Source organism: Danio rerio, chromosome 12, assembly GCF_052040795.2.
Source record: "Danio rerio strain M-AB ecotype USA chromosome 12, GRCz13ab, whole genome shotgun sequence".
NCBI lineage: Eukaryota > Metazoa > Chordata > Actinopteri > Cypriniformes > Danionidae > Danio > Danio rerio.
Window position 1 is genome coordinate 47,292,040 of NC_141032.1, and position 26,961 is coordinate 47,319,000.

At 37.3% G+C, this 26,961-nt stretch overlaps 1 protein-coding gene across 7 annotated transcripts in view; it reads right to left on the reverse strand.

The window, feature by feature from the left end:
- dock1 (dedicator of cytokinesis 1) overlaps window positions 1-26,961 on the reverse strand; it is a 502,920-nt gene that overhangs the window by 410,822 nt on the left and 65,137 nt on the right. For all 7 annotated transcript variants that reach the window (XR_015944908.1, XR_015503568.1, XR_015503567.1 and 4 more), the window contains 6 exon segments: window positions 25,193-25,289; window positions 22,217-22,365; window positions 16,956-17,091; window positions 11,386-11,543; window positions 8,329-8,410; window positions 4,071-4,206 (listed from right to left, as the gene is read on the reverse strand). Coding sequence is in view for 2 of the 7 variants with exons in the window: in XM_087275372.1 (XP_087131498.1) it covers window positions 4,071-4,206; window positions 8,329-8,410; window positions 11,386-11,543; window positions 16,956-17,091; window positions 22,217-22,365; window positions 25,193-25,289 (758 nt within the window). In the remaining 5 variants the exon portion in view is untranslated.

A 26,961-nucleotide genomic window follows, 5' to 3' on the forward strand; every position in this document is an offset into this window, starting at 1 on the left:
ACACATGACGTGAGCTGACCGTGAGCTGTTACTACAGAGGGCGGACTATGATAGACGCGCGCGTATGGCAAGCCGTTTTAGCATTTAAATCTTTGATCTGACTATCCATAAATATATTTAGAAATATCTCTAATTATATTTTGACTAGTCATAATTATAATTCGACTAGTCAAAATATAATTAGAGTTATCTCTAAATGAATTTAATTAAATATGAATTAAATATATTTATGGATAGTCAGAACAAAGGTTTAAATGTTAAAACGGCTTGCCATACGCTCGCGTCTGCTTCAGTGAACAGAACCTGCAGGTTGTGACTAATAAAGTGGTAAACAACATTCAGTTTGTGGAACAGAGTGATCTTTCAGGAGCCGCGTGGGAAGTATGAACAGCACTTAGCAGTGGAAATGAAACCGAAAACGTACACATTATTTAAACAATCATATCGCATTTTAGAGTTATGATTACGACGAGCATGAACTCTTTTGAGTACAGAGGTACACAAAAATGCACGTCAACATGATACACTTGATAGCGCCGACATCAGCGACGCCGAAGAAATAGTAAACCTGCCTAAACTGCTGAAAAGAGTCACGACTGTCCTGTGTAATGAAAAGACGGCCACCCTGTCACTCATTATGCCCAACATGAAGACAGCCATCCATAAAAACCTCTCAGACAGATACGCATAAGTTCAGGATTATCTTATAGAACTGCTGATTACCTGGAAATGTGGATTTTTTTTGCACACACAAAAAATGCAAGTGACCAAGCAAAGCCTTAAGCTCTTACTGTTAAATTCAATTGAATAGAAAGCTTATTTTTTTTGCACCTTTACTTAAATTGTTCCTTAATTTTGTCTCTGTCATTTCAATAATATTTTTAAGAAGTTTTTAAATAGTTTTATTATCCAAAGACAGGCCTGTTTAATATATTTTCTAAAAGAAGGTTCAGTTCAACAAGTTGAAACAAAAGAAATACATAAAAAATAGTTTACTTGGTAAAATTTGCATTGAAGTAAAATTTTCAATTTTTATTCCAAATATCGTGATACATATCGAATCGTGAACATTATATCGTGATACACATCGTATCGTGAGCTGAGTGTATCGTTACACCCCTAGTATTTAGAGTGGTTAACCCTTTCTAAGTGGTTGCCAGGACTTTGCTATTTGGTTGCTAAAGCATTGTAGAAGGAATAATGCTACTAGGTTTTTTTACAGGGTCTTATTTGGCTTCTAAAGCATTGAGTGGTTGCCAGAATGTTGCTATTTGGTTGCTAAAGGTGTATGGGTGGATTAATGTTACCAGGTGGCTGCCAGGGCATTGCTTTTTGGTTTCTAACGCATAGTGGTTGGATTAATGTCACTAGGTAGTTGCCAAGTGCATTGCCATTTGATTGCTAAAGCATTTTGTGTGGATTAATGTTCCTAGGTGGTTGCTAGGCCATTGTTATTTGGTTGCTAAAACATTATAAGTGGTTGCCAGGGTGTTGCTTTTGGTTACCAAAGCATTGTGGGTGGATTAATGTTAGTAAGCGTTTGCCAGGGTGTTGCCGTTTGGTTGCTAGAGCATTATGGGTGGATTAATGTTACGAGATGGTTGGCAGGCATTTTCTATTCAGTTGCTAGAGCATTGTGGGTGGATTAATGTTACTAGGTGGTTGCCAGGGTGTTGCTTTTTGGTTGCTAAGGCATTGTGGTTGAATAATGTCACTAGGTAGTTGCCTGGGCATTGTTATTTGATTGCTAAAGCATTATGGATGGATTAATGTTACTAGGTGGTTGCCAGGGCATTGCTTTTTGGTTGCTAAGGCATTGTGGTAAGATTAATGTTACAAGATAGTTGCCAGGGCGTTGTTTTTTGGTTGCTATTACATTGTGGTTGAATTTATGTCACTGGGTGGTTGCCAGGGTGTTGCCCTGGCAACTGGTTATTTGGTTGCTAAAGCATTGTAGGTGGATTATTGTTACTAGGTGATTGCCAGGCCAGTGTTAGGTCATTGTTATTTGGTTGCTAAAGCATGAGTGGTTGCAAGGGTGTTGTTATTTGGTTGCTAAAGCATTGTGGGTGGATTAATGCTATTAAGTAGTTGCCAGGGGGTTGCTTTTTGATTGCTAAAGTATGCGAGCGGATATTTGTTACTAGGTGGTTGCCAGGGTGTTGCCATTTAATTGCTTAAGCATTATTGATGGATAAATGTTACTAGGTGGTTGCCAGAGCATTGCCTTTTGGTTGCTAAAGCATTGTGGTTGGATTAATGTCACTAGATGGTTGCCAGGGATTTGCTATTTGGTTGCTAAAGCATTGTGGGTGGGTATTTGTTACTAGGCGGTTGCCGGGGTGTTGCTATTTGATTGCTAAAGAATTGTGGATGGATAAATGTTACTAGGTGGTTGCCAAAGCATTGCCTTTTGGTTGCTAAAGCATTATGAGAGATTGCAAGGGCTTTGCCATTTGATTGCTAAAGCATTATGGATGAATTAACGTTACTAAGTGGTTGCCAGAGCAATGCTTTTTGGTTGCTAATACATTAAGGTTGGATTAATGTCACTACGCAGTTGCCAGGACACTACCATTTGAGTGCTAAAGCATTATGGATGGATTAATGTTACAAGGTGGTTGCAAAGGTGTTGCTTTTTGGTTGCTAAAGCATTGTGGGTGGATATTTGTTACTAGGTGGTTGCCAGAACGTTGCTTTTAGGTTTCTAAAGCATTGTGGTTGGATTAATGTCCCTAGGCAGTTGCCAGGGCATTGCCATTTGATTGCTTCAAAAATTACGGAGGGATTAATGTTACTAGGTGGTTGGCAGGTCGTTGTAATTTGGTTGCTAAAGCAGTATGGGTGGATTAATGTTACTAGGTGGTTGCAAGGATGTTGATATTTGGTTGCTAAAGCATTGAGGGTGGATTAATGTTATTAAGTGCTTGTCAGGGCTTCGCCTTTTGGTTGATAAAGCATCATAAGTGGTAAGAAAGACGTTTTTTGGTTGCTAAAGCATTGTGGGTGAATTCATGTTACTGGGTGGTTGCCAAGGCATTGCTTTTTGGTTGCTTAGGCATTGTGGTTGGATTAATGCCACTAGGTAGTTGCCATTTGATTGCTAAAGCATTAAGGATGGATTATTGTTGGCAGGCAGTTTCAGAGTGATGCTATTTGGTTGCGAAAGCATTATGAGTGATAGCAAGGGCATTGTTATTTGGTTGCTAAAGCATTGTGATTGAATTTATGTCACTAGGTTGTTGTAAGGGCATTGCTTTTTGGTTACTAAAGCAGTATGGGTGGATTAATGTTTTTAGGTGGTTGCCAGGGGGTAGCTATTTGGTAAATAAAGCATTATATATATATATATATATATATATATATATATATATATATATATATATATATATATATATATATATATATATATATATATATATATATATATATATTTTTTTTTTTTTTTTTTTTATCATATATATATATATATAGAGATATATAGATATATAGAGATACATATATATATATATATATATATATATATATGTATGTATGTATGTATGTATGTATGTATGTATCTCTATATATCTATATATCTCTCTATATATATATATGATAAATAAATAAAAAATATATATATATATTTTTTTTATTTATTTATCATATATATATATATATATATATATATATATATATATAGATATATATATATATAGATAGATATATAGATATATATACATATATATATACATATATATATAGATATATATACATATATATATATATATATATATATATATATATATATATATATATATATATATAGATATATAGATATATAGAGATACATATATATATATACATTTATATGTGTGTCTTTATATATGTGTGTGTGTGTGTGTGTGTGTGTGTGTGTATATATATATATATATATATATATATATATATATATATGTGTGTTTGTGTGTGTGTGTGTGTGTGTGTGTGTGTTTATATAACTGCAACTACCAAATGCATCAATGTAAATCTCCTATGGTCACCCTGTAAACTCTGCATCAATCGTAAAGTATGAGATCACAAAGCTCTACCTGCCACACCGAAGGGTCTGCGGAGACCTGACGTTAATTTTTTTGTGTTGTTATCTCTGAGCTCCATTCGGCCCACTCGAACAATCTGACAAACAAAACTGATTTTCTCCCTCTTCAGATCTTCACTCCCCAGATCCTGGAAAGAAACGCACACAAAACAACACAGTTAAATAAGGAAGCACAAACAAACAGCACATATTATTTTCACTCTACCAGCAATTCATCAGGTGTTTCTGACAACAAACAGCAAGTTAAACTGTAACTCGTTAGTTTAGCAACTATTCAGAGAAGCAGCGGTTGATCCGTGGTGCTGAGAGACTGTTAGCATGGCATCCAGGTGAAGGGTAAACTGTACAGAGCAGCTTTTGATTGGGGGCAGCAACTCATTCCCCGCTGGCGGTTTGTGCAGAAAGCAAAGGATTCTGGGAAAACAAACTGACCCTCAGCAGCCTGACATCCATTAAAGAAACGACCTCCAGCAAATGAGACCAGTTCTTATGTGTGGGTGCAAAGAATCACCCCCACACACACATCAATGCATACGATCTCATTAAAAACAATGCACATGCAAACACACCAAACACAAGCCAATGCAATTAAAAACAAACAAAAATCTATACAGACATAGGAGACAACAGAGTAACAACAGCGCAGTGCAGTGGTTTACTTAAAATATTTATGCATGTATTTTAAAGGTGTGTGTGTGTGTGTGTGTGTGTGTGTGTGTGTGTGCGTGCATGTAAAAAAAAAAGTCTAAAAAATAAATATAAAAGAATAAATAACTAAAAAAACACAAATGAATGAAAAAACAAATAAAAATATAAAAAATAAAAATGAACAAAAAATAACAAGTAAAAAAATTTTTTTAAGTAAATATGAATAAATAAAAATAAGTAAAAATATAAGAAAAATAACAATAAAAATATAAAAATATAAATAAATGTAAAATAGAGTAAAAATATAGAACACAATATAAATAAATAAAGTGAAAATATTAAAATACATAAACAAATAAATATAAAAAATACAAAAATAATAAATAAAAATAAATGAATATAAAAGATAAATAAAAATATAAATAAATAAATAATCAAAAATTTAAATAAAAAATTTCGTAAAAAGATATAGATAACGATATAAATAAATAAATTTAACAAGTAAAAATATAAATAAAAATATAAATAAATAAAAATGATAAAAAATTTAATTAACAATAAATAAATAATACAAATATAAATTAATACCTAAAAACAAACAAATAAATAATAATTTAAAATGAAAAATAGAGTAAATATATATATATATATATATATATATATAAATAAAAAATAAAGTAAAATATGAATAAAAAAATTAATTAATTAAATAAAAAAAGTTAAATAGAGTAAAAATATATTAAGTAAAATATAAATAAGTAAAAATTTAAATAAATAAACAAATGAAAATAAATAAATAAGAGACAACAATATAATAATAACAATAAATAAATAAATTAAACAAGTAAAAAAATAAATAAAAACAAATGAAAATAAAAAACAAAATTAATCAATAACAATAAATGAATAAAAACAATAAATAAAAATATTGATATATAAATTAATACATTAAAAAATAATAAATAAATAAAAAAAGAGTAAAATATATAAATAAAAATATAAATACATAAAAACAATTACTAGCAACAATAAATTAATAAAACTAGATAAAGCATTTATATATAATTTTATTTTGAAAGCGGTGTATAATTAAATGCAAGGTTAAATTAAATGCAATTAAAAACAAACCAATAGCCTTAACGATGCTGAGTGAACTCCAATATGACTTCATGCTTTTAATAACTATTTTCTAGCACATTAAATTGGTTTTTGGTGTTAAAGTCCAAGCAGACGCCAACGCACATGCATGAACACAAAAAACATATGCAAGAACTCAAGCCAAATTGTGTCTCCTTCCTTCCTCTCGCTCCTCCAAACGACTGTTAGCTCGTTACCCTTTACAGCATTAATGATGATGCCGTTTTCTCCAACACTTTAATTACCAATTCTACAACACGACTGATGAACATGAATTAAAGTGTCACCCAATAATACCGTGATTACTCATTAAGGAACAAAGCGAGAGACAGGAAGAGAGAAACGGAATCAAGCCGTGACTGACTCATTTACATGACCGTGTTTCCAAGAACCGGCAGGTAGTGAAAATTGAGTGTTTGAATTAAAATAATTAGGTCATGCCTGGGTTTTGCGCATGACCTAGAGGTTTCTGCACAAGGCCTAAAATTAGGGCTGTGCTAAACCTAGTTAGCCGACCGCAGAGCTGGCATTTCTCTTATTTAAAAGAGATTTTAAAAGTGTATCAAATACTATAATTAGAAATAATAATACTATAATACGAAAACAATTATAGGCTTTTATACACTCATTGGCCACTTTATTAGGTACAGCTGTCCAACTGCTTGTTAACGCTAATTTCTAATCGGCCTCAATGCATTTATGCATGTAGACATGGTCAAGGCAATCTGCTGAAGTTCAAACCGTGCATAAGAATGGGGAAGAAAGGTGATTTAAGTGACTTTGAAAGTGGCATGGTTGTTGGTGACAGACGGGCTGGTTTTAGTATTTCAGAAACTACTGATCTACTGGGATTTTCACGCACAACCATCTCTAGGGTTTACAGAGAATGGTCAGAAAAAGAGAAAATATCCAGTGAGCGGCAGTTCTGTGGGCGCAAATGCCTTGTTGATGCCAGAGGAGAATGGCCAGACTGGTTACAGCTGATAAAAAGGCAACAACTACAATTTTTTTCACTACATTAACTGAACATATTAAGCTAGAAGTTTATTAAATTCCATCTGTATATTCAGAAGCAATATAATTCACCAACAAGAATACTGTCTGTATACAGCAACACAATATGGCTGTAAAACATAACTAACTCAGCCATAAAATAATCAGTGTTGTCAACCATTTTCAATGTAAAAGTGCTAAGCTCTGCTTGAAAAATGACATCATACGTCAATCTCCTGCAAATGTTTCTGTCTCTCCAATAGTGTATATTTAATTAGTGTCAATAATGTACATTACCTTTTATTTACGCGTCAATTTAATTACATTGATTATAGTTTGAATACAGTATACCCGTATTCAGACATAAACAAGTTAAGAAACTATCACTTATAAATAAATAAATAAAAAAATCTAGACTATTTTTAATACAAAACCCCATTTGTCACTTGGCATAATACTGTTATGAATCTTATGACACGTTACAATGCCATAAATGGTGTAAGAAAGACGCAGGTTTCATTCTGCATTGCATTAGATCATGATATAATCTCTCCATAATCATTTTAAAAGGAATAAATAATAATAATATTAATAATAATAATAATAATTTATTCATTTTCTTTTTAGCTTAGTCCCTTCATTATTCTGGGCTCGCCGCAGCAGAATGAACCGACAACTATCCAGCATATGTTTTAGCAGCGGATGCCATTCTGGGGTCGCCGCAGCAGAATGAACCGACAACTATCCAGCATATGTTTTACGCAGCGGATGCCCTTCCAGCTGCAACCCATTATTGGGAAACATCCATACACACTCATTCACACAAACACTCATTCACACACGCACACACACACTCGCACGCATGCACGCACACACACACGCACGCACGCATGCATGCACACACACACACTACGGATAATTCTAAGAACATGCAAACTCCACACAGAAACGCCAACTGACCCAGCTGAGGCTCGAACCAGCAACCTTCTTGCTGTGAGGCAAAAGCACTACTTACTGTGCCACCGTGTAGCCCAATAATAAAAATAATAATAATAATATAAAGGCAGCGAAGCAGTGGCACAATAAGTGGTGCTGTCACCTCACAGCAAGAAGGTCGCTGGTTCGGCTCAGTTGGCGTTTCTGTGTGGAGTTTGCATGTTCTCCCTGCATTCGCGTGGGTTTCGTCCGGGTGCTCTGGTTTCCCCCACGGTCCAAAGACATGCGGTACAGGTGAATTGGGTAGGCTAAATTGTCCGTAGTGTATGAGTGTGAATGAGTGTTTGTGGATGTTTCCCAGAGATGGGTTGCGGCTGGAAGGGCATCCGCTGTGTAAAAACGTGCTGGATAAGTTGGCGGTTCATTCCGTTGTGGTGACCCCGGATTAATAAAGGGACTAAGCCGACAAGAAAATGAATGAATGAATAAATGAATGAATGAATGAATGAATGATGTAAAGGCAAAGTAATACATACAGTAAATACGGCCCGTAGGTTATGAAGCTGATCGATGTCTTTCACCAAACCAGAGCTGGACCAGCGCACAAGATAATTCTCACTGCAAGAAAAAATACATTGATGACATTAATATAACATCTAACCCTGTTAATGGTAGATAATCAAATTGACGCACAGCGAACACACCAAAAACACACTACTTTAATGCCCTGCAAGACACTCAAGATTAAAAATAATAGACTAATAACATGATCATCGACTGCTGAAATAATCCATTCAGCATTGTGGAAATGGTACAAATGCGGTTGATTTACTAGTGAGGAAGTGAACCACTGTGGTTTTGGGTCACAAACTCTTCCAAATAATCTTAAGAGACTCTCCTAAAGAATCACAAACTCTCACCTACATCTTGGATGACCTGTGGGTGATGAAATGAACAGGAAATGTCAATGTATGGCTGAACTATTCCTTTAAACTATCCCAATGCACTCCGATAAGTGTGGTTCCTTGAACAAAGACACTGCTTGCCAAATATCAAACCTGAGCGATGCATGTGACTTCATTCTCCATATGAGAAGCATCTTTTACCCTCTGGGGTCTGAGGGTGTTTTGGGGCTCTGGAGAAGTTTGGACATGCACTGACATTTGTGTTGTTTTCAGTGTCTTAAAAACATATAAATGGCTAAAGTGTGATAACACTGTAAACAGCACAAGCTGGGCTACAATAATACCTCAGCAGAATGTTTGTATGTGTTTGTGTTTATGAGAAAGAAACGTTTATGCGTGGTTAGTGAAAAACTAAAATTTTGAAGTCACTAAGGCCTACTCACACTATGCCATCCGTACCGTGCCCAGGCCCGTTTCCCGGATCGTTTGAGAAGTGCGAGTGGGCTGAATCGGGCTCAAGCACGGTTCACTTGGCTGGCCCTGGCCCGGTTGGAAGAGGTGTGCCTGAGCGCGGTTTACTTGGGCTTTGGCGTGGTACGCTTGTGTGTGAGTGCAAAACGCGCCAAAGGCCGAAACTGAAAGCGAGACGTGACTTTAAAGGGACTGTTTCATATGGATTTATTAATAATTCTTACTGTTCAGTGAACGCAAACAGTCGTAGTTTATTAAAGTATTAAAGACGCAAACTCCTCACAGCACGACAGCTGGGCGCCTTCAGCAGACCTCCTCAATCCTGCAGCATGAGGGCTTTATGATTGTTTATGAGCGCCAAAAGTGGCGGATCTGTTCGGCGAAATATCTGACTGCGTGTCACCGCATCCCTAAGGACTGTTTGGCGAAATATTTGGCTGCATGTAAATGCATATCAAACGTCTGAAACGATATAACTAGAGAAATCTCCTCTGTGCGGCTGAGTGAGAGCGATTCTCACTGAACAGCGCAGCAGCGATGACGTAAGCGTGCCGAGGCCCGACTGTGGTGTGAGTGCGGGCTGTTGGGGAAGACGGGAGGGGGAGGGGGATGGGGCAAGCGTGCTTTGGCCCGGTTCGAGGCAACTGTACCTAGTTTGAGTTTGGTCTAAAACAAGGCCATGAAACACACAGAGAACATATGTGCACAAGACTTTTGAGAACTGGATCTTGTAGCCTATTGTTTTTGCTTCAAAATGATGTGAGAATCATCTAGTTCAGTGGTTCTCAAACTTTTTTCACCAAGTACCACCTTGGTATAAAATTGTCTCTCCACCATAATATCCAGTATTAAAATACAGTAGCTTAGTTGGCCTAATTAAGCAGCTACAGCTCTGCACAGTTCACAAACGAGGCAGATTAGTTCTTATTATTAAGAATATTTAAAATTGTCAGCCACTTTAACTATTATAAATAGTCTAAACATTAAAACTGCTCTGTGCTTTCAGATACAAAGATAAATAAAATGTCAACATTTAAATTAAAATGTGCTTTTATAAGTTAATACAAATAACACAGTTCTTAAAAAGTAAAAAAAAAACTGCTGTACTTAAATGTAAAGTATTATGATATAGTAGTCTATTCATCAAAATCTCTTGTCATCATATTCATGTTTTTTTTTTTTTTTGGATAAATTTTTAAATATACAAATAAGGTTTAAATACATGAAACATATATCTTTGAAATCTAAACATTAACTTGTATTTTATAGACTTGTAGACACTTGTTGTGATTAAGCTTTACCTGTCAACATTGGCATATACAAATACAGGATACGTCCCCAACAACTGTTACAAATATGGAAAGGAAATTAGATTCAAATGATAGAATACATAAAGATTAGAAAATGGAAAATAAAATAAAAGGTTTAGTCTATTAAAATCAATTTACTGATCACATCGGTGGTGTTGTACACACCAAAAGGTGAAAAGTGTGTTCATTTTTTTACTTTAATTATTCAGCGATTCGTCAACGTACCATTTGAAGGAAGCCTCCGTACCACTAGTGGAACACGTACCACAGTTTGAGAACCACTGATCTAGTTTATTTGCTCACAAAAAACAATTTAATGAATTCACATTTCTAAGTCACTTTCTGAGTGAAAATGGTTTATGCGAGAAGGCGTGAACTACCATTACTATGCAGTGAGTCACACCTGAAGACAAAGACCTGCATAATGAGCTGCATAATGAGCCATCAGACAGGTATGTGAATAAGAGGGAAGAATTTCAAGAAGGAATCAGAGAAAATTTAATATACTTTTTTGTTTGCAGTTTATTTAAAATATAATAAACACAAAATAACTGGAGATACACTTGTGAGAGTCAGTGCGCTCTATTAAACTCTGCAAACTTTATAAACTTACATATAGCAAATCTACTGAAAAAAGATATTTGTAAATGAAGACTTTTATTGCAAAATGAGATGTATGTTGAAGGTTATTTGACATTATTATTTATTATTTATTATCATTATTATATATAAGACATCAACAGTCAAGTTCAGGGAACCTTTTTGCATCAATTTTGCTTCAACCAAGTGAAAAACTAGGACTAGTTCTGAAAAGGGATTTCTGGACAAATCAATTATAACAAAACATGATTAATGAATGACTGATTCGACATGCATGCTCATTTAAGTCCATGTGTGCACCACTGACCTTATAAACTTGGACTCAATGGGGTCATAAAGTGACATCAGCACTTCCGCATCTTCTCCGATTTTGCAGACGACATTCTTGAGCGTGACGAACAAAGCGAACGAGGGTGTGGAGGCAAACTTCGCCAGCCTGTTCAAATCCAAGTTCTGCTTCTGAGACTGAAAATAAAACTATTTAAATAAAACAAACCCACGCATATTTCATTTCTAGCATCTGGAGCACACACTTATTATTTTTAAATGTCTTTCAAAGGTCCACAAGACTTACTACAGAGTCATTATATTACTTTATTTCAGCACATGCAGACTGCATATGTGCTAATATTGATTTAAAATACAGTAAACATCTGGGCAGAGTCACCTAGAAAGGTAGGTCACCAATCACCAGTAGTATTTTCAGAAATTCTCCTTGTCATACAGGGTTTGGGAGAGTAAATGATGGCAACTTTAATCTTCTTGTGAAGATTTCCCTGGATAAATAAGGATGTTAAATGAAAACTCCTCTCACTACCGGGTTGAAAGCAGGGTGAATAAACCGGACGGTGACTCATCTAAAAGCACTACAGCAGCTCAACAGCATCTGAAGTGAACAGGTCACCTGGAAATTAACCTCAGAGATTGTACATAAGAAAGAGTGAGGGTTTATGTAAAGAAAAAGTAAAATTAAATGAATAAATTAACTTATATTAAATTAAATTAAAAATACATTTAATTTAAAATAAAATATTTTAAAAATAAAAATATAATAAAAAATTAAAAACATATTTTTAAATAAAATAAATAAAATTAAATAAAACATAATTTAAATTAAATTAACAAATTAATTTAAAAAATTTAAATAAAAGGAAAAACATAATAAAATAATAAAATAACAAATTTTAAATAAAATGAAATAAAACAATAAAAATAATATAAAAAAAATAGCTAGAGATTTCAAATATTTAAGAAAATATTTCTGTATTTTTTTTTTAAAGTCAGCATTAGGTATTTCTAGAATGTAATAAAATATATATTTTTAAAGTGTTCAAATCAAACTGTATGAATAATATTAAATAACCAATAATACATTTTAATAAATTTCATATTTTAAATAATCTAATGAATAATAATAAAAACTTTAGAACGTGTACATACACAATTCTATCATGGAAAATAATACTAATGCATTTTTACCATGGTGTGGTCAGTAGAAGACACACACAAAATGTCAATCACTGTTCATAAGCCAAAACATCTTGTCTTACTTGTGATATAATTAAACAATATAATAAATTCATATCTTTACTTATTGTTTAATGAGATATAATTATCAGAACAGGTGACTGTTTTGCAGAGATTTCCTTTTACATAAAGGAATATTATGCTGAAGGACGACTGAATCCAATTTTACCTTATAATTGGATATTTTATCATCACAAAAGTTATTAGAAATTTTAAAGTATTTTAATTGCATTTAATACAATTTCTAAATATAGAAAATCACTTTTATTAAATTACCTCAAATACCAAAACCAAGATGAATTGTCTCGTCTTTGACCTCAATAACTGATTAAACTTCATTATAATGATTCTTAATTCTTCACCAAACACAGACAATTCTGTAATCATTTACTCACCCATTACTTCTCACAGCTGAATTACTGCTGAACACAAAAGTTATTTAGAAAAATCCTGGAAACGGGTAACCATTGACTTTAATAGTGTTTGTTTTTCCTATTTTAGGTGTCAATGGTTATGTAACGGAGGCCAGCTCAGTGTTGGGCAGGTAGTCCTCACTCTTCTGACCTCTAAAAGGTGCTCTAGCCACAGACACTAGAGGCCATGGTCTGTAGCCTCCATGTTAGAGCAACTGACTCCCATATTATCAAATCTGTAGCTCCTATCGGTTCTTGGATTGGCGCTCATCACAGCTGTTGTCACACTGCAGGAAAGTGTCTGAAATCTTCTGGCACTGCCAGAACTTTATCAGAGGAAAAATCTGACCGCAACGGGCTCCAAGAGCCTGTCTGTGAACATGTCAAACCAAGACTATTGATTTTAGCCCAGGATTTCAGGAATCTTTTAGGATTTCCCAAATTTGTCTCAGATGACAGAATCCTGCTCACACTGAGATGTGAGCCACGGCTTTATAGGTGCTCTAGCAACAGGCCTCCATGTTAGAGCAACCGACTCCCACACAAAGAATCGCTGGTTCGATCCCAGCTCAGAGTGGGTTGGGTAGGGTGACACCGGCGGGGTTACAAACACAAGTTTTTAACGTTCTTCAAAATATCTCCTTTAGTCTTCAACAGGAAAACTAAAGCTCAAAGGTTTGAAGCCACCTTTTGTTGGTTTTTCCTATCATAGCTTTCAATGGTTATGTAACAGAGGCCAGCTAGAGGCCATGGTCTGTAGCCTTCTTGTTAGAGCAACCGAGATCCATACAAAGAATCGCCGGTTCAACCCAGCATGGAGCGAGTTACCTGTTTCTATTGTCCTCCAAAATATCTCCTTTAGTGTTCAACAGAAAAAAATGAATTTAAAGGTTTGAAGACACCTTTTGTTTTTCCTATTATAGCAACCGACTCCGATACAAAGAATCGCCGGTTCGATCCAAGCTCAGAGCAGGTTGGCTAGTGTAAGACAGACTGGGTTACATTGGTCCCTGTGACCTTTAAGAGGTGCTCTAGTGATAGACTAGACCATGGTCTGTAGCCTACTTCTTTGAGCAACTGACTACCACACAAAGAATCGCTGGTTCAATCCCAGCTCAGGGTTGATAGGGTTGAGTAGTGTAGGACTGGCATGGTAGTGAGGTTTAGGGGAGTAAGTGTAACGGAGACCAGCTAGTGAAGTGCTTTGCAGGTAAAGCTCACTCCTCTGACCTCTGAAAGGTGCTCTAGCCACAGACTAGGCCATGGTCTGTAGCTTCCATGTTAGAGCAACCGATTCCTATACAAAGATCCACCAGTTTGATCCCAGCTCAGAGCGGGTTGGGTAGTGTATGATGGGTGGGGTTAAAGTGACATGTTTCCAACATTCTCCAAAATATCTCCTTTAGCATTCAACAGGGAAAAAAAAAAAGATACTTAAAGGTTTGACGCCACCTTTTGTTTGTTTTTCCTATTATAGGTGTCAATGGTTATGTAACAGACACCAGCTAGAAGCCATGTTCTTTAGCATCCTTGTAGGAGCAAGTTGAGTAGTGTAGGACTGGCAGGGTTACATTAGTGCCGTTACCTGCATGGAATTGAGGTTTAGGGGGGGGTGAGTGTAACAGAAGCCAGCTAGTGAAGTGCTGTGCAGGTAAACCTCCCTCCTCTGATCTTTAAAAGGTGCTCAAGCCAGACAATACCATGGTCTGTAGCCTCCTTGTTAGAGCTACCAGCTCCAATACAAAGAATCGCCAGTTCGATCCCAGCACAGAGCGGGTTGGGTAGTGTAGGACCATCTGAGTTATATTGGTGCCATGACCAGGATGGGAGTGAGGTTTAGGGGGGTGAGTGTAACAGAGACCAGCTAATAAAGTGATGTGGAAGTAAAACTCACTCTTCTGACTTTTAAGAGGTGCTCTAGTGACTGACGCTAGAAGTCATGTTCTGTAGCCACCTTGTTAGAGCAACCGACTCCCACACAAAGAATCCGCGGTTCAATCCCAGTTCAGAGAGAGTAGAGTAGTGTAGGACTGGCAGGGTTACATTAGTGCCGTTACATGCATGGGATTGAGGTTTGGGGGGGGGGGGGGGGGGGGGGGGGGTGAGTGTAACAGAAGCCAGCTAGTGAAGTGCTGTGCAGGTAAACCTCCCTGCTCTGACCTCTAAAAAGTGCTCTAGCCACAGACAAGGCCACGGTGTGTAGCCTCCTTGTTAGAGCAACCGGCTCCCATATAAATCGCCGGTTCGATTCCAGCACCGAGCGGGTTGGGTAGTGTAGGACCATCAGAGTTATATTGGTGCCATGACCAGGACAGGAGTGAGGTTTAGGGGGGTGAGAGTAACGGAGACCAGGAGACCAGCTAATGAAGTGATGTGGAAGTAAAACTCACTCTTCTGATTTTTAAGAGGTGCTCTAGTGACTGACGCTAGAAGTCTTGTTCTGTAGCCACCTTGTTAGAGCAACCGACTCCTATACAAAGAATTGCAGGTTGGATCCCAGCTCAGAGCGGGTTGGGTAGTGTAAGACCGATTAGGTAACAGTTACATGTTTCTAATGTTCTCCAAAATATCTCCTTTAGTATTCAACAGGAAAAAAGAAACTTAAAGGTTGAAGCCACTTTTTGTTTGTTTTTCCTATTTTAGGTGTCAATAGTTATGTAAAGGTGGCCAGCTAGAAGCCATGTTCTTTAGCATCCTTGTTAGAGCAACCGACTCCCACACAAAGAATCGCTGGTTCAATCCCAGTTCAGAGAGAGTAGAGTAGTGTAGGACTGGCAGGGTTACATGAGTGCCGCTACATGCATGGGAGTGAGGTTTTTGGGGGGGGGGGGGGGTGAGTGTAACAGAAGCCAGCTAATGAAGTGATGTGCAGGTAAAGCTCACTCCTCTAGTGACAGTCACTAGAAGCTATGTTCTGTAGTCTCCCTGTTAGAGCAACTGACTCCCATACAAAGAATTGCCAGTTCGATCCCAGCTCAGAGCGGGTTGGGTAGTGCAAGACCGGTGAGGTTACAGTTACATGTTTCTAATGTTCTCAAGAATATCTCCTTTAGTGCTCAACAGGAAAAAAGAAACTTAAAGGTTTGGAACCACCTGAAGGTAAGTAAATAGTGGGACAATTTTCCTTTTTGGGTGAACTATAACTTTCATGAATAAATGTTTGTATATTTTACTTTTTGGATACATTATATCCGTTACATTAAGCATGACTATTGATAAGTGTTAAATCTCATAGACGGGTTTAATAATAAAGCTTTTGTTTAGTTCTTGTGCATTTCAAGTGAAATGGTTTACGGTCATGCTCTCTGTTCCCCATTTAACCACACACACACACACTCACACACTCACACACACACACACACACACACACACTCACTCACTCACTCACTCACTCACTCACTCACTCACTCACTCACTCACTCACTCACTCACTCACTCACTCACTCACTCACTCACTCACTCACTCACTCACTCACTCACTCACTCACTCACTCACTCACTCACACACACACACACACACACACACACACACACACACACACACACACACACACACACACACACACACACACACACACACACACACACACACACACACACACACACACGTAACAGATAGGTTTGACAGCTGTGGTCAGGGACTTTTTTTTGTGGTTCAGTGGTTGTGCTTGACACATCTACACATACATTCGAAATAAACATTACAATTGAAGGTGTTCAGCTGGCAGCGTTGAGAGAAAAACACTGCAGAGCATACAGCTGATGTGAATTCGCCCTCTATTCTCAGGCCTTTCAAATGCGCAATCCAATAACGCACAACAAACACATTCAAATCTCTCAATCTAAATGAACCACAGGCTGCAGGGTGGGGGGGGGGGGGGGAAGCAGCGTGGTGATATTAGAGCCATAATGGATGAAAGAGTGTAATATCGTTTACCTTCTCCTCTTGGATGCGAGCTTCAATCTGCTTGGACGCGGTTTCGTGCGCTCGGAACAGATTGACAGTGCTAGTGAGGTCGGGATCCAGAATATTCCCATCTTTATCTCTCACCACCAGATCCAGGTCTAAATACCTGCCAAGCACACAGAATAGACAAGCAGGGTATGAGATGCTTTGAAAGGGCTGGCTGAAAGAGACGAGAGAAGGAGGTTAGTGTTGTACTAATGCATGACTACACCTTCAAAAATGAATAAATGGAAGTTGCTGATAACATTGGTGCACTGAAAGGGGGGGTATAAAAAAAAAAGAAGTCAAATAATTGAGTATTATGAAATATTAGTGCCACAAAGTAAAAGTCACTACCATAATACAATAGTATTGTTATGCTGTTGTGTGTAATAAATAGTTTCAGCATATTGCAATGTGGTTACTAAGGTGTTCATTGTTGTTGCTAGGTGGTTTCAAGCTGACTATCATAATGCAAGAGTGTTTCCATGCTGTTGCTAAGATGCTCATAATATCAGGGTTCTTACACCTTTTTCAACCTCAAATTCCAGCACTTTTCAAGGGTCATTTTGTTTTTTTCAGCACCTAACAACCACGGTATATAAGGTTTATAAATGCTGTATGTAGTCACGTTTAACGTTTTGTGCGATTCAAAAAACCCAATATGACATATATTTTGTAATATAATATTTTGGGCCATAGCCTGCCTGCCTGCCTAACATACATACATACATACCATACATACATACCATACAGACATACATACATACATGCATACCATACAGACATACATACATACATACATACCATACAGACATATATATATATATATATATATATATATATACACACACACACACACACACACACACACACACACACACACATTTACATATATATATATATATACACACACACACACACACACACACACACACACATATATATATATATATATATATATATATATATATATATATATATATATATATATATATATATATATATATATACACATTTTACGACAATTTAAGTTGTCGTAAATTTCAGATGTTCGATAATCAAGTTAAGAAATTTAAATTCAAAACATTTTTAATAGCATATAATCCGTTTTATTAACTTACAATTGCTAATAATTCAATTAAACACAATTCAAATTCAGATTGTTTTGGCATATTATTAGCTCCATAAATACGCGCATGTGGTGAACGTTTTGCAATGAAAACTGGTCACACGACAACAATTTATGCACTCGCACGTACGCTCCCAAACATATTTTGAGGTCACAGATAAAATCGCGCGCATATGCAACCAAAACAGTCACAATTTCGAGCCCTGCAAATTCAAAGTCAAGCAGGTTCAAGTACTTTGTCCAAAATCCAAGCACTTTCTAACCTTGAAAACACAATTTTACAAATCAAGCATTTTCCAGGATTTCCAGCACCCGTAAGAACCCTGTAACATTGGCTCAATAGAAATCTGCTCTAAATGGAGGGAGGACTAGCAGAATTTCGATGAATTGCAGTTTCAGTTACTTCTGTATTTGCTTCACGAGGTAGAGAAGGAGGTTGCCGCTTGTGTAAAACATATGCTGGAATAGTTGGTGGTTCATTCCACTGTGGTGACCCCTTGATATTCATAAGAAGTTCGGATCATTTTACTGACTCGGATCTTTGAGTCTCATTCATCGAGATGAACAAATCTTTTTGAGTCATTTTGTTCATTTTGTTTAATTTGCCAAGATATTATTAAAATGTTACCAATTGCTTCCAAACACATCTACAACAAGCCCAAAAGGTTCATAACATGACAAATAAGTCATAAATAGAATACTATAAGAAGGAGAAAATAATAATTCAATGTTTACCTGCTCTTTTGTCTATGAAGATATTGTTGTCTCTGCTCAGCTCCCCTCTTCATGTCTTCAAATGTCAGGGATTCGTTTACGTCACACTGACAGTCACATCTAATCTTTACCCATGTACAAAGTCTGAGTTGATAGGAGCCATGATAACCCTGCTGAAAAATCCAGCTTAAACCAGCCTAGGCTGGTTGGCTGGTTTTAGCTGGTCGACCAGGCTGGTTTTAGAGGGGTTTTGACCACTTCCTGGCTGTTTTCCAGCCATTACCAGCCTGGTCTTAGCTGGTCAGGCTGGAAAATGACCAGCCAAATCCAGCTAAAACCAGCTTGACCAGCCTGGTTTAAGCTGGATATAGCTGGTTTTGGCTGGACTCCCAGCTTGGCTAGGCTGCTCAAGCTGGTTTTAGCTGGTCATCTCTCAGCCTGACCAGCTAAGACCAGGCTGGAAATGGCTGGAAACCAGCCTGGAAGTGGCCAAAACCCCTCTAAAACTAGCCTGGTCGACCAGCTAAAACCAGCCAACCAGCTTAGGCTGGTTTAAGCTGGATTTTTCAGCAGGGAATTAGTTCACCTTTAAATTTAATTCTTTTTCCGGATCAAAACGCATATGATTGGCCCGTGAGGAACGAGTGACTCAGACCCGACTCAAGGTGAACGGTTCAATTCTTTTTCCGAATCTAAACGCATATGATTGGCTTTTGCCTTTCCACGATGAACGACTCAAAGGACTTGAAATGAACGATGACATCTGCACAAATGTGCGCACACGCGGATGAACGAATCACTCCCTGAGAGGACTCGTAGTTCCGGAGTAATATTAAAGATTCGTTCAAAATGAACGCCCCATCACTACCCCTTGATAAATTAGGGACCAAGTCAAAGATAAATAAATTAAATGAATGATAAATGAAGAAATTATTAAAATAATGTTCTTTACCATACCTAGTCTTCAAGTGACTTTATTCTTCTAGACCAGTGGTGGCCAACCCTGTACATGGAGAGCCACCTTCCTGCAGATTTCAGTTGCAACCCATATCAAACACACCTGCCTGTAATTATCACGTGGTGTTCAGGCCCTAATTAATTGGTTCAGGTGTGTTTGATATGGGTAGCAGCTGAAATCTGCAAGAAGGTGGCTCTCCAGGAACAGGGTTGGCCACCCCTGTTCTAGTTGTTTACTTGCATCTCCTACTAAACAATAAGTCTCACACACTCACAAAATATAGCTTACTTCTATAATGCAAAACAAGATGGATACTTATGCCAGAAAGCTGCATAGATTAGCATTAATCTTTTATCGGTTGCCAGACAGAAATGGTCTGATAGTGTTAAAGCCTAATACATAACTTTGAGAGACTGTTTAAACTCCTCAGCAAAGAGTAAGAGCAACATCACACACCAGTGATTAGAAGTCTTTTATTTTGGATAAAATATCTGAAGTCTGGAAATCTTTCACAATGACCCTTCAAAGCAAAAACAGGCTGTAAATAAGGATGAAGAGCAATAAAACGCTCTCATTAAAGTCAGACTTTATGTAACAGACTGCAGTCGTGACTTCCAGCTCACTGTCTCCTTGTTTTAACATGACATTAATCAAAACCAGTCAGCAGTGTGTGTGTGTGTGTGTGTGTGTGTGTGTGTGTGCGTGGAGAGAGTATGTGTGTAATGTGTGTGTGTGTGTATGAGTGTGAATGTGTGAGAGTGTGAATGCGAGTATAAGTGCAAGTGTGTGTCTGTATGTGCACGTATGTGTGTGTGGGGAGAGAGTATGTGTGTAATGTGTGTGTGTGTGTGTGTGTGTGTATATGAGTGTGAATGTGTGTGTGTGTGTGAGCACAAATGTGTGAGTATAAGTGCAAGTGTGTGTGTAAATGTGCACGTATGACTGTGTGTGTGTGTGTGTGTGTGTGTGTGTGTGTGTGTGTGTGTGTGTGCGAATATGTGAGAGAAACCGTATTTGTGTGTGCATGTGAGTACAAATGTGTGTAAGTATAAGTGTAAGTGTGTGTGTGTGTGTGTGTGTTTGCGCATGTGCATGAGTGTGATTGCGTGAGAGACAGAGTGTGTGTAAGTGTATGTGAGTACCAGGGAGTGTGTGTATATGTGTGTGTGTGTGTGTACGTATGAGTATGAGAGTATAAGTGTGTGTGTGTGCATGTGTGAGTATGTGTACATGTATGCACATGCATGTGTGAGAACCTATGCCTGTGTGTGTGTGTGTGTGTGTGTGTGTGTGTGCTAGAAAGTATCTGTCTGTGTTTGAGTTTGTGTGCCTGTTCCAGAGTGTGTATGTGTGTGAGTATGGGTGTTTTTGTTTGTGTGTGAGTATGTGTGAAGATGCGTGTTGGTGTGTGTATGTGTACGTATGTGTGTGAGTGGGGAGAGAGTATGTGTGTAATGTGTGTGTGTGTGTATATATGAGTGTTAATGTGTGTGTGTGTGAGCACAAATGTGTGAGTATAAGTGCAAGTGTGTGTGTAAATGTGCCTGTATGAGTGTGTGTGTGTGTGTGTGTGTGTGTGTGTGTGCGAATATGTGAGAGAAACCGTATTTGTTGTGTGTGCATGCGAGTACAAATGTGTGTAAGTATAAGTGTGTGTGTGTGTATGTGTGTGTGTGTGTGTGTTTGCGCATGTGCATATGAGTGTGATTGCGTGAGAGACAGAGTGTGTGTGTAAGTGTATGTGCATGTGAGTACCAGGGAGTGTGTATATGTGTGTGTGTGTGTACGTATGAGTATGAGAGTATAAGTGTGTGTGTGTGCATGTGTGAGTATGTGTACATGTATGCACATGCATGTGTGAGAATCTATGCCTGTGTGTGTGTGTGTGTGTGTGTGTGTGTGTGTGTGTGTGTGTGTGTGTGTGTGTGTGTGTGTGTGTGTGTGTGTGTGTGTGTGTGCTAGAAAGTATCTGTCTGTGTTTGAGTTTGTGTGCCTGTTCCAGAGTGTGTTTGTGTGTAAGTATTTGTGAAGATGCGTGTTGGTGTGTGTATGTGTACGTTTGAGAGTATGTCTTTGTGTGTGGAAGAGTATCTGTGTCTGTTTAAGTATCTGTTTGCTTGTGTGTGTGTGTGTGTGTGTGTGTGTGTGTGTGTGTGTGTGTGTGTGTGTGTGTGTGTGTGTGTGTTTGCGTGTTTGAGTATGTGTGCTTTTCGTTGAGTGTGTGTGTCTGTGTATAGACGTGTGAATATATATGTGTGTGTGTTTGTGTTTGAATTTGTGTGCCTGTTTGAGTGTGTGTGTATTTGAGTATGGGTTATAGTTTGTGTTTGTGTTGTGTGTGTGTATTAATGAGCGAGTATGTAAGAGGATGAGTGTGTATGTGTACATGCATATCTGTGTGCTTGATTGAGTATCTGTGTGGGTGTGTGTGTGTGTGTGTGTTCATACTTGTTCCCGTAGTCCATCTTGGAGGTGACTCTCTGTTTGAGTTCAGTCAGCTCGTCCTGTGGGAGTGTGCCGGACAGGATCTGCGAGCGCCACTCGATCAGGTCGTAGATCATGTCTCGGACTGTGTTGAACATCTCCCGCTTGTCGCCCTGTTGGAAACACAGAGTCCGTTTAAAAGCCTGCAGTGCGTGTTAATTAATCCGTCAAAGCACATGCTGACGTGATGCTCATAATCACTGCAGACAAAGAGACCCGCAGGGCCTTATGCAATTAAAAAAAAAAGAAGTTTAAAAAGTCAACGAGAGTCTTTTTAAAAAACGTATAAATCTCACCAGAGCTTTTCAACATCACAGCCCCAGGCGTAACACCATCAGATTTATTAGAGAATTCTTCAATGTTGTAATGCGTCATGGCTGATTAATGTTTGCACACTGAACTGTGATGTCACTAATGTCATCAAAACACAAACACTGTGTCCTGATTCATCCTTCTGCATGCAGTGTGTGTTGCTCTGCAATAACACTTCCCAAACGCTAGCTGGCAGTAAGTTGTTCCTCTGTGTATAGTTTCTTCACTGGTGTTCTGTTTAATCTGAACGCTACCTTAACCCTTTGACTGCCCGCTCTACCAAACGGTTGCCCATGTTTTGAATGTTTTAAATAATGACTGTTAAAGTTATTTAAAGAATGACTGTTTAAAATAATGGTTTACAACACGTTGTTGGTAGGGATGGGTATTGATAAGGTTTTAACGGTATTAATTACTTTTTAACGGTACTAATTACTTTTATCGATACCACTTATCGGTTCGGTACTTTAACGGTTCTCGTATCGGTACTTTTTGTTGTTGTTTTTTTACCGAAAAAAACTAAATTGAACAGAATTAACAACACTTTATTTATTATTACATTTTTAATATAGAATTAAAGCAAAACCAATAATTGTAAAACAAATAAAAATTTAATGTAAAAGAATGTACAATGGCTTGAATAAAAATGACTCGAGTTTATTGTTTTTAGAAAATATCTAAAATATTTTTTTTCAGAGATGCCTTTGTAAAAGGAAAGTTATATATGGCTTTAAAAGGGTTTGATTTATGTAGTGTATATTCCTACATTGTTATAGCTTTTGTTTGTTTTACATTGGTTTATTTATTTAATGTGATTTCATTATATCCGATATTTGTAATTCTTTAAATTATTTCAATATAGCTTAGGCTATTTTATCAAGATATGACACTATTGTTTTGAGTCTTTGTGTCTTTCTGTTGTATTCATATCGTGTATTATCTCCGAAATAAATTAAAAAAAGAAAAAAGCCGGTCGAGGCATCAACAGAGCTGTCAAGCGAGCGCTCTTTCGCCCGGCCTCTCACACACACATACAGGCATCTAACGCGCACGTACGTACACGTATCCCGCACAAACACACCTTTTAAACTTGACAAAAACTCTCGACAACCTTTACTGGCTGCGGTGTCTTTAATATGGTGTAAAGATTATTATGCGTTATTGAAACATCTGTGGTACGTGTACCACTAGTGGTACGCAGGCTTCCTTCTAGTGGTACGCGGGGGAATGAAATATGTCATGTATATAATATACACATTTCAAAATTGATAAAAAATGACGTATATAATATGCCATAAATGACATATAGCCTATATTTCTGGGGTAATCTGCCACGTTTTTTTGTAGTTGCAGTTGTAACTGCTTTACTGGGCCTACTACGCTACTGTATTTCAATCTGCTCATTTTGGTGGTACTTGGAGAGACTATTTTTTTTCTGAGGTGGTACTTGATGAAAAAAAAGTTTAAGAACCACTGCTATTGACCTTATTCTAAAATGCGGAAGTGCGCCTGTTTTTGCGATTGTCTTAGAACTTCCGTTTCAGTCGCCTATGGGAGAAATGACAAGGAATAATAAACGGCAAAAAATGGTCAAACTACTTGCTCTACAAACAAATGTTTGCATGACTATACAGACCAAGTAGAATAATATAACAAGGAAATGTCAGTTTGCAACATCAAACAGCGAAACGAGCAGTTTTTAATGTCTAAAAATGAATGGAAGTGAATGAGACCGGAAGTCTCGTGCCAAAAAGATTCAAATGGCAGCGCCCACTCGTCTGCGGAGAATAAGGTCAATAAGGTGTTTTATGGAATAGCCTATCTTAAACTGACCAGCTATATGTTTTCTTTCCCTTATTTATTTGCTGCGTGTACTCGTGTGCGATCGGAAAACTAGTGTAATGACGGCTTGCCATCTTTAACAGCCTCGTGCAAACTCCGCCTACCCTTTTACTCCGCCCTGAAGCCCCAGCTGCCCCTATTTGGCGGGCCAAAAAAGGCCAGCCGCTGGCTCAGAGAAAGCCCCACTTTGGCCCCGGAAGTGACAGGACTGGCCTTGGCTCGCTCCTTTAGGCATGATAGTTAAAACACGGCTAAATGCATCTTGATACAGATGTGGATGATTATGTATCGGTTCAGTAATAGATCAAAACCAGTTATACTGTCCTGACATCAGTTATCACATTTGCATCATACTATGGTGAGGGAAGCCAGAAGTACTCTAAGTATAAAGGGATAGTTCAGGCAAAAATGACCATATTTATTCACTCTCAAGCAGTTCCAAACCTTTATGATACCTTTATCAAACCTTGATAAAATATAGTAGGCAAAGAAATACTATGAAAGACAATGATCCCAGGTTATAAACATTCTTCAATACATCTTATTTTGTGTCTGACAGAAGGAAGAAACTCAGTCAAGTTTGGAACAAATAGGTGGAGTGTAATGACAACATAATGTAATGTTCATTTTTGGGTTGAACGATCCCTTTAATGCAGCTGTAGAAGCAAATCTGTGTGCCATTTAGCTTAAAATCAATGGACTCTTTGCATAATGGGAGAGTTTGAAGCGTGTAGAAGAGTGTGCAACTTTTGGGAAGCGTCATCATGTGTTAAAATGCAGGATTACCACATATAAGTCTCTCCATATTGCGGCCCATTCTCGTAACGTTGTCGTGACCTCATGAACCAGAGGAAGTTCGGTAGGAATCACAGTCTCCTTTTGCCTGTGGATCAGTGGAGAGAGTTGACAAAACAAACAGATGAGAAAAAACAGGGTTCAAATAGTGTGAAATTAATTTAATAAATACATAAAATAAAATGTAGAAGTATATTTTGGTCCTTCCTCAATAAAAGATCGCAGAAGCTGATGCTTACCATTCAAGGAGACAAGGAGAAATTACTAATAGAATTGTATTTATTTTCGACCAGTCTGGTTTTTGAGAGTTGGAGAAGATATGGTAAAACAGCATGGTATAGAAATCTGACTGTTAAAAAACAAAACGTAAATCAATTCTGATAACACATGTTTTGCATGAGAATTGTAACAGGTTTCCCTCAAGGAGACGACTAAGGGTTTTAAAGTGCAAATCGAATAGATATAACAACTAATTTGTGCTAACTAATGTTAAATTACTTTTAAAATTTTGACAAGGTTTGAAAAGAATTACATAGTAAAAAAAAAAAAAAAATGCCACAATTTATTGATTAAGTTAACAAATTGATTAACATACATAGTTTCCGCTACATTCATTCTGCCATAATGGGGCGCCACACCAAAATTCATCCCGCCACGGCTAAATTACAGCATCTCATTCACAACATTCAGTCATTGTTGTTGTTTTTAATAGCGGGTTTTAATCTCACCAAAACTCATTAAAAGGTAAGTGAAGTATAACAGCGCAACTGTAACCGTAGTAGTGCTGTGCGTTATTTCTTTAACCCTTTAAGATGACGTGCTGACAGACTGACTAACTGTTTGACGTAGCTTTCAGTTAAGATGAACAGATTTTCCAGAATTATACTATATTTAGAGATAGAGGTCTGTGGCTCAAAGAGATTTGCATGCTCGTATTGCATAAATCCGATCTCGACTTGTAATACAGCGCTTACGACCTTTCTCCTTTTGTCATTGAAATAACGCCATAGGTAGTTGGTAGATTTGTGTAAAGACCTGCTGCCACAGCTGGAAAAATTCCTGGAGGAAACGCTGACATAATCTTATTATTTTTATTTTTTTTTTTACAAATCTAATCTGGATTGAAGATAAAATAAACAAGCTGTCACCAAAAACTTGAGAACTGTCATTTTTAACTCATTTTAAATAATAAGTTTGAACAAGCAGAAAATGTCCTTTTTTAAGTGTAATATTTACCTTTTCTAATGGGTTATTTTATGATTTTAAATGTGTATTTATTGTGTTGTAACATGTTCTGGCCATGTCAAGGAATGTCTGAGAAATATTTTTCAGAAATGGGACAATAAAGTATAAACAAACAAAGTATTCAAACCAGGGGTGTCCAAACTCGGTCCTGGAGGGCCGGTGTCCTGAAGAGTTTAGCTCCGACCCTAATCAAACACACCTGAACCAGCTAATCAAGCTCTTACAAGATATACTGGAAAGATCCTGGCAGGTGTGTTGAAGCAAGATAGAGCTAAACTCAGCAGGACACCGGCCCTCCAGGACCGAGTTTGGACACCCCTGTTTAAAAAAAACAACAAAAAAAAAAAAACAATTTAATTTCTAATTATTTTGCATGAAGTTATTATTGCAAGCCAGGGACAATTTAAAAATACTAATTATAGGTATTTTCTAGAAACAAAATATTAAATTGAAAATAAATAGACTGAAAAAATGCAGATTGATAACAGACAAACCAAGATAAATAAAGGGGAAAG